Source organism: Ostrea edulis, chromosome 6, assembly GCF_947568905.1.
Source record: "Ostrea edulis chromosome 6, xbOstEdul1.1, whole genome shotgun sequence".
NCBI classification, from domain to species: domain Eukaryota; kingdom Metazoa; phylum Mollusca; class Bivalvia; order Ostreida; family Ostreidae; genus Ostrea; species Ostrea edulis.
This window is the reverse complement of record NC_079169.1, coordinates 19,667,504-19,676,127: the sequence shown is the minus strand read 5'-3', so window position 1 is coordinate 19,676,127 and position 8,624 is coordinate 19,667,504. Positions and strand designations below refer to the sequence as shown.

Here is an 8,624-nt window from a genome sequence, read left to right as displayed (position 1 = left end):
CGGCAATCCGTGCATTATTTGCGTATAACGGATGGGACTGGGATACAGACTGGGAAGTAGAAAGGGGAGAAGAAACTCCAGACATGCCTCCGTCGATCGAGGTGATTATTCCCCCCCCCCCCCCCCCTGAACATACCGAATGCCCGGAATATTTTTGTCAACCCTGCGTGGTAGATGACAGGCACAGACAATTGTGGTGGCCACAAAATCCTAAGCCGGCTTCGTCCAAAAACGGAAAAAACCGAAAACTCCTATACAAGAAGTTTTGGACTATGCTGTGCCATCGTGGAGTATGGCAGGACAGCCGCTACGTAGAGCGAAAATCATGTGCCATCAGTTTGGATGTCCGACGAAGACGATTTATTTGGCAGTCAAGTGGAATGAAGAGGGAAATAATGCCAAACTGCGTCGTCCGTCAAGTCCGAGAATGGTTACCAAATCCCGCAAACCTTCCATACATGGGACATATGTAGCAGTGATTACATATTAAAAAAAAAAATAATGTAAAACAAAATTTCAATAAAATTTCAACCCCCCCCCCACACACACACACACACAATAAGGCTCTACAAAGGGGAGACCTCCACGTGGCTAGAGCTGGAAACATTGAATTATTGAGTAGTAAAAATTTTAATTAATAAAGATAAATTACTTAATATTTTAATGGCTAACGTCCCCTACACAATGCAATTTGTCATGGTATTTTCTCTCTACATGTATTATAGATTACACAATCAGAAATCAAACAGTAGTAAAAAAAAAAAAAAAAAAAAAGATCATAAATAAGTTACTGAGATATTTCTATTTATAATTTATTACGGCTTTATATTTATAAAGGGAGAGAGAGAGAGAGTTATTGAGATATTTCTATTTATAATTTATCACGGCTTTATATTTATAAAGAGAGAAAGAGAGTTATCGAGATATTTATATTTATAATCTATCACGGTTTTATATTTATAAAGAGAAAGAGAGAGAGAGTTATTGAGATATTTATATTTATAATCTATCACGGTTTTATATTTATAATGAGAGAGAGAGAGTTATTGAGATATTTATATTTATAATCTATCACGGTTTTATATTTATAAAGAGAGAGAGAGAGAGAGAAATGTGTAAAACTGTAGCAATAATAAAGGTAGATGAAATAATATGGCATGGCAATAGTGTTGCATACGTATGACAATAATTACTCATTTAGTCAATGATTGAGAGTAAGGTATGTGTCAACTTCTGTTTGGGATACCATCGTTACACAAACACCACGTCCACAGAAACCCTAAAGAGAGAGAAAAAGAGAGGAGGGGGTGTAGACTTCGTGTCAGTTTCTGTTTGGGATACCACCATTACACAAACACTACAGCCACAGAAACCCTACAGACGACCCATATTGAGGGGTATCTTGATCATTCTTCATTTGGTTGTACATGTACACAGATCTACTTGGATTTATTCATTCTCTCGAAACATGGATATTTTACCTACTACACCCACGACACCGCGAACTCCCAGGACACCAGGGAGTGTCCGGAAACGTGCTAGTTCGTTCAAGTTGGAACTACACGGTGATGAGTCGGTAAATGCCAGGATTCGTGAGAAGATTTCCCTTATCAAGGAACGATTCCGTGCAAGACAGCAGCGACTGAACAACACGGAAGTGGTTGAGCGACTCTTTTCAATTTCTGTCTACATCTTTAGACACTTTGGTGCAGAATTTGAAATCTAGCGGAGAACAATATTACCACCAGTTCAACAAGCATTTTAGCTCCCAGCGAGAAAGAAAACTTTTATTGCAGAAGGGAATTTATCCCTACTCATTTTGTACTGATGCATCGAAGTTTTTAACGACAGAGCTACCTTCCAAACACCACTTTTACAACACAATTAGCAAAAGTCACATTTCCGATGAAGACTATCAGCATACTGATGAGGTGTGGAAAGAAATGAATATTCAAACAATGGGAGAATACCATGATTTGTATGTTCTATGTGATGTGCTGCTTTTGTCGGATGTATTTGAGCGATTTAGAGATGTGTCAATAAAAAGTTTTGGTTTAGATCCTGCACAATACTACACTTTAGTCGGCATGTGTTGGGGTGCATGTTTGAAGATGACCGGTGTGGAGTTGGAGTTACTGAGCGATTTTGAGCAGTATCAAATGATTGAGCGTGGTGTACGCGGAGGTGTAGCAATCATGACTCTGCGACATACAGCGGCTAATAACGTTTACATTCCAGAAAGTTACAATTCGAGTAAGCCAAGTGTATACCTGCGGTATTTCGACATGAATAACTTGTATGGGGGTGCAATGGTTGAACCCCTTCCTGTGGGTAATTTTTGTTGGCTAAGTGAAAAGGAAATATCAGAACTTGAAATTCTGAATGTGGAGAAAGATGCCAAGACGGGTTACATAATAGAGGTCACACTTGATTATCCGGCTCATTTACATGATTATCATAACGATCTACTATTAGCACCAGAAAAGCTATCAATTAAAGTGGAAGATTTATCGCCTTACTGTCGTAATCTATTTGGGAGACTTCATAAGCAGAAAACTAGCGGAGAAATTTCGAAGAAGTTAGTTCCAACTCTCAGGAAAAAGGAAAAATATGTTGTTCATTATAGGAACCTCCAGTTTTACCTTAATCAGGGAATGGTGTTGGATAAAATACATCGAGTAATAAGCTTTGATCAAAGAGCTTGGCTCAGACCTTACATTGCATACAACACTATGATGAGGCAGAGGGCAAAGAATGATTTTGAGGTTTCGCTTCATAAATCAAACAACAATATTGTGTTTGGGTGAGTTAGAAAATAAATAAATAAAATGCTCATAAATGAAGTCTGAATATATAATACTGATTTTAGCATTATTTTGAAACATGTATACATCTTCTTTTTTTTTAGAAAAACTATGGAAAACATTCGAAATAGAGTAGATTTTAATCTGGTGCACACGAAAAAGCGACTCCAAAAGCTCGCCAGCAAGCCAAGTTTTGATACCTCCACCATCTTCAATAAACATCTTGTAGGAGTTAAAAACAAAAAAGTTAAACTTTTGTTCGACAAGCCCATCTATACAGGAATGGTAATATTGGACCTTTCAAAGTTCTTTATGTATGAGTTCCATTATGGTTTCGTAAAAAAAGAGTATGGGGAGAATGCAAAGTTGTTAATGACCGATACAGACTCGCTATTTTTCAGGTATGATAAAAACATAACTTATATCACAACTTTATTAGAAAATTGCATTTCATATGTTTTACAACTTATCAACTTTTTTATAGGTTTGAAATGGATGACTTTTACCCAGAAATGGATAAGCATATAGATTTGTTCGATACTTCCAATTATCCAAGAGAACACTTCCTATTTAGTGAAAAACACAAGAAGGTGGTTGGTAAAATGAAAGATGAAACAGCAGGGATTTCCGCCCAATATAATTTTACTATAATTAATTTAGGAATTTTGACATATTTCAATTGTTCTCAACAGGATATCCGATTAAAGGATTCGCTGGTTTGCGAGCAAAAATGTATTCTTTTATCATTCACGATGGAAGGGGGAGTGAAGTGAAGAAAGCCAAGGGTGTTTCCAAATCTGTGATTAGCAAAGAACTCTCATTTGAACAGTATCAGCGCTGTCTTTTCGGTGACGAAACAGAGAGACATCAAATGCGTTCAATTCGAAGTGAACTTCACATTCTTTATCTTAAAGCAATCAACAAAATTTCCCTTTCTCCATTTGATGATAAGCGATATTAGTTGACACCTCACGGTGTTGAAAGCTATTCTTATGGACATTATAAAATCACTGATTAATGAATAAGAAATAAAATCTTGCATTTTCACACATTTATTTTGTCAATTGAAAAACATGCCATAAACATCAAAATAGAGAATTTGCTAGTTGCTTTGTTTTTGTTTTCTTCTTCTAAATATAATTCACTGACAAAAATTTGACCGAAACTCTGCAGCGTGTCAATGCTTCTTTTGTTAGATCAAAATGTCATCATCACTGTCAATTAGAATCGCCCTTTTTTTTTTTATCGGTTTTCCTTTTCTTTGGTGGAGCAATCGGAATCTGAAAAGTGATATTTATTTTTTTTATTATTATTATTATCTGCAGTGGATTGTATATTTCTTTTTAAATCATAAAATGAGGCAGGGGTATTACAAAATGTGAATATTTACATACCAGTGGTGGACTTGGCGGCCCCGAAATATTTTTCAACAGATCAGTCCCCGCCTTTATATCCTCCCTTATATTCCACATGGCGTCAAAGACGTCCTCGGGAATTGACACCTGTTTCCCCTTATTATTATCTGTTGAAATACACACATATACATTGCTGGATCCAGTAAGTGCTCTACCAAGCCCCTATCTTTGCTCCTCACGAAAATGTTAACAGCTGTGAAGGAGAAACTTCAAACTTACTGTGCGACTACATATGCCAGAAGTGGTGTTAATCAAATGTGAATTCTAAAAAATTCTAAAGAACTTTTAGTAAACTTGAAATCACAGAATTTTTCCCAAATCAATAGCATTAAAACCTATGACTTTTCAACACTATACACGACCATTCCTCACGATAAATTAAAGACTAGACGTTTTGACATCATAGACAGTTGCTTCGTCAACAAAAACGGAAATACTCATATCTAGTGATCAGTCATTCAAAAACTTACTTTGTTAAACACCACTCTGATTCCACGCACAAGTACTCTGAAATTGAAATAAAAAATATACTAGAGTTCCTCATTGACAATATCTTCGTGGTCTTTGGTGATCAGGTCTTCCAACAGTCTGTTGGAATTCCCATAGGCACGAATTGTGCTCCTTTGTTAGCTGACCTGTTTTTATATTCATATGAAGCAGAATTTATTCAAAAACTTCTACGTGAGAAGAAAAAATCTCTCGCTGTGACCTTCAATTCGACTTTTAGATATATCTATGACATTTTGTCTATTAACAATGATAGATTTCATTCATATGTCGATTTGATATATCCCTGTGAGCTCGAAATAAAGGACACCACAGTGTCGTCCACTTCTGCTTCATACTTACATATTTTATTGAAAGTAGACATTAACAGCAAACTGACAACTCAACTGTATGACAAACGGGATGATTTTAGCTTCTCCATCGTCAACTTCCCACATTTATGTAGCAATATTCCATTATCACCTGCATGTGGTGTTTATATATCTCAACTAATTCGATATGCAAGAGCTTGTTCTGGGTATAGTCAGTTTTTAAATCGAGGAAAGCTACTGACAAACAAGTTGGTGGTACAGGGATTTCAACAGTCTCGATTGAAGTCAGAATTTCGCAAATTCTATGGTCGTTATAACGATCTAGTTCGTCAATACGACCTCGCATTGGGTCAAATGCTGTCTGACGTGTTTCATATTGGAATTGTCAAATTTTCGGGACAACCTGTCCCTTCATCAGGACGTGAAAGGATTACATTATGGAGAAAACACAAATATAATTAACAATAAGCACTAAAGCTACACTACAAAACTAGCTAAACACTTTTCCAGCGGATTACATGTTGCAGGCTTTGTTATTAACTCAAAAAAGAATAACAATATGCATCTGGTCACCGTGGTATCAGTCGGTAAAGTGTGAAATTAATTAATGGACGAACTAACTTGGCCGATCAAAAGGTGAAACAATTAATTCGTACATCATGGTATTCTCCCCTAGATCAAACTATTGAAAATCTAAATTTCAGATAATAGTAAATGAAATTGGCGTAATGTCTAAGCTATTGGTTACTTGTAAAAAACTAAAAATGGAACTTGTTTATGATGAGTGCAAACGACGTTGGGAGTGCTGGTACTTCTATGCATCCAGTTATATATATGCATGTTTTGAATATTTTAAAATTATTTTTAACTATTTCATGTAAATGAAAACATTAGTCGTCCAGTATTTTCTTATACTGTCTTACTGCGTGCTAGGATCTGGTTCTTCACACCGATCAAATGTGTAAAGTTTAAGCGAATAAATGGGCCAAGTAAGACAATTAAGTTTGCACTTTCTCGTCATCACTACACATTTTTTTTTTACGGAGAAATCAATATTTTTCCTTAAAATACATCGGGTTTGAGATTCAATATATGTAGCATGATAACACATTCCTTGACAAGATGGCGCGTCAGATTCAGTACTTCTCAATCATCGCTGTGTTCTTTGTCGGCTGTCTCGCTATTAATTTCGAGAGTGTTTGCAACCCAACAGGATTTTGTAAGTGGAGGGGGATGGGGGTGTATAGGGGTTGCACTGATCAAATTTATTTATCTTTTGATTATTTCCGTGTGGGGGTGGGTTTGATTTACGTTATAGTGTAGTGCGAGTCATCGCAATAGATGACAGCACCCTGAGATGTGGGGACATATTTCTAGTTGGTGGAGACGAAGTTACCATCTATTTGGGAGATGAAGAATGCGTAAGTAACAATTAAACATGACGTTTTACTGAGACATACATTAGCACAGAACACACAAAGAAAATAATGCAATCCTAGTAATTTTTATTACAATTTGATATCTATATTTATATGTGTTAAAAATATAATGGCAGAATTTATATCCTATTAGATCATAACACCGCCCCACATAACCATTACAAGCACGGAAAAGGTACAGTATTTGTTGAAATACAAAATTGGTTTGTTTTGATTGAGGCAAAATAATATTTAGAAATATTGCAAACAATTAATTATAGGTTTCTTTCATTGAAATGTATTAAATTACGGTTTGTTTACTATTAGAATTTGCGTAACAAAACACATATCAACTATGTATTTACCAGCTTCAGTATGCATTAGAATTTATTTTTATCAGATTATCTCAGAGCCTAGAACTCCCATGACCACATCCATAAAAGTTCCCCAGGTTAGTTCACACAAACAGATTCATCATATTTATTATGTGCATTTTTCCACACAACTTTATTAGTAGTCTTCATGCAGATAAATTCATTGTAACAAGTCATTGAAATTCCTTATTAGTTATTTTTATCATAGTATGGTATTCATTGAAATGATTTGATGTCTATTTAAGAAGATAAAATATATTTGAAAGCAAGAAAAAGTATGTATAATTTATAGATCAGCGATGTCCCCCCCCCCCCCCCCCCCCCCCCCCCCCCCCCCCCCCCCCCCCCACACACACACACACACAGAGACACAGAAACAGCATCTACTGGTGGCACTCTGGAGGTATTTGGTTTCTTGATTTATTATTATTGTATGATATTCAAATGAATTAACATGATGTATTCACTATTCTTAGCTATAGAAAAATAGATTTTAACACAAGATGACTCCTGGCATAAATGTTTTGATTTTTTAAAATCATTGTATGGTATTCAAAATGAAATTAACATGGTGTCTTTTAACAATATATTTCAAAGTAATACAAAGTCTGTATAATTAATAGATTAGTGATGACACCCCCCCCCCCACCCACTGGAGCAGGCAGCCGCACAGCTAGTGGTGGCACTCTAAAGGTATTTTTGTGTTCCTCAAGTAAACTTGGGATAAGAATATTAATTTTTGTAAATAATTAATTAGGAAAACTGCAATATTCAGTTGATATTTTCCTATCGCAATTAATGGTCATCTATTGATTGTCAACAAAAGAATCTTTATAAATCTTATAAGATGATGTCATCCCCAACTGAAAGGTATACGACCTCTGCAACCATGGAGTCAGCCACAACAAAATCAGATATTGCGGAGGTAAATATGATCTCTGTGTAGATATTTGTTTAAATGTGTATATCTTCTCACTATACATTTTTATTGTCATGTTAGGCTAGCACTGCATGAAAACTTAATAACTACGACCTTAAATGCTGCTATTCATGATTTGAGAATTAAATTTTAAAAAAAGTATATCACCAATGAATTACAATTATCCTTCTGTATGAATATCTCTTTCTTTTTTTTTATATAGAATGCAGGTGGTGTTCTTGAGGTCGGTACAAATACGCTGATGACGGTTTTACTAAGTAAGTATTATCTAATAAAACTCTCTATATAACTAATATAAAATAAAAAGATAATAAAAATTACTTCATTTTGCGAGAGAAAAAGGGAATACTGTGATATGATTGCTTAGTTATAAAATGTATTGCATTTTTGAGATGTAAAAATATGGTAATGAAAAATATATTTCTGTATTTCACATGCTTGACATCCCCGATTCATAGAGTGAAAAGGTTCAGCTTCACGTAATTACAAATGTAATTGCCTGCCACAAATTATTTATCTTGCATGCATGAATTGTAGTGCTAGAATGCATGAATTATAATGCTAGAAAGTTCTATAATATGCCATTATTTCAATTCAGTTGGATCATTAGCCTCATCATCCTTAACAATTATTTACATCACATACAAATTTTTCCACTATCTTTATACAAGGAAACAAAACTCTAGGCGATTTGTGCAAGAAAGGCAAAATTTCGAAACCTATCAATTTAGAAATCAACTTTTTGGCTTTCAGGACGAAATTGACACATCACATGACTTTTCTAAAAAAAAAAAAAAAAAATTAAATGTAATTATGATTTTCTCTCTTTGTAGGCATATCAGGACTTCTTATTTA

At 35.0% G+C, this 8,624-nt stretch overlaps 1 protein-coding gene and 2 long non-coding RNA genes across 5 annotated transcripts; 2 read left to right on the top strand and 1 right to left on the bottom strand.

The window, feature by feature from the left end:
* Window positions 1-2,908: 2,908 nt before the first annotated feature.
* Window positions 2,909-3,765, top strand: LOC125683146 (uncharacterized). Its single transcript, XM_048923980.2, has 3 exons — window positions 2,909-3,205; window positions 3,289-3,422; window positions 3,494-3,765. The coding sequence occupies exons 1-3, from the start codon at window positions 2,916-2,918 to the stop codon at window positions 3,763-3,765; spliced, it is 696 nt and encodes a 231-aa protein (XP_048779937.2). The 5' UTR covers window positions 2,909-2,915.
* A 94-nt stretch (window positions 3,766-3,859) lies between these two features.
* Window positions 3,860-4,407, bottom strand: LOC130047184 (uncharacterized). The gene is made up of 2 exons (XR_008796235.1): window positions 4,199-4,407; window positions 3,860-4,084 (listed from the first exon to the last, which is right to left on the bottom strand). It is a non-coding gene; the product is annotated as an uncharacterized LOC130047184 (long non-coding RNA).
* A 1,753-nt stretch (window positions 4,408-6,160) lies between these two features.
* Window positions 6,161-7,137, top strand: LOC125646926 (uncharacterized). 3 transcript variants are annotated; one of them, XR_008796234.1, is made up of 4 exons: window positions 6,161-6,256; window positions 6,356-6,458; window positions 6,610-6,651; window positions 6,856-7,111. It is a non-coding gene; the product is annotated as an uncharacterized LOC125646926 (long non-coding RNA). The 3 variants fall into 3 exon arrangements; XR_007359928.2 differs by lacking the exon at window positions 6,161-6,256 and adding an exon at window positions 7,122-7,137 and having other exon boundaries at window positions 6,272-6,458; window positions 6,856-6,906; XR_008796233.1 differs by lacking the exon at window positions 6,161-6,256 and having other exon boundaries at window positions 6,272-6,458.
* Window positions 7,138-8,624: the final 1,487 nt, after the last annotated feature.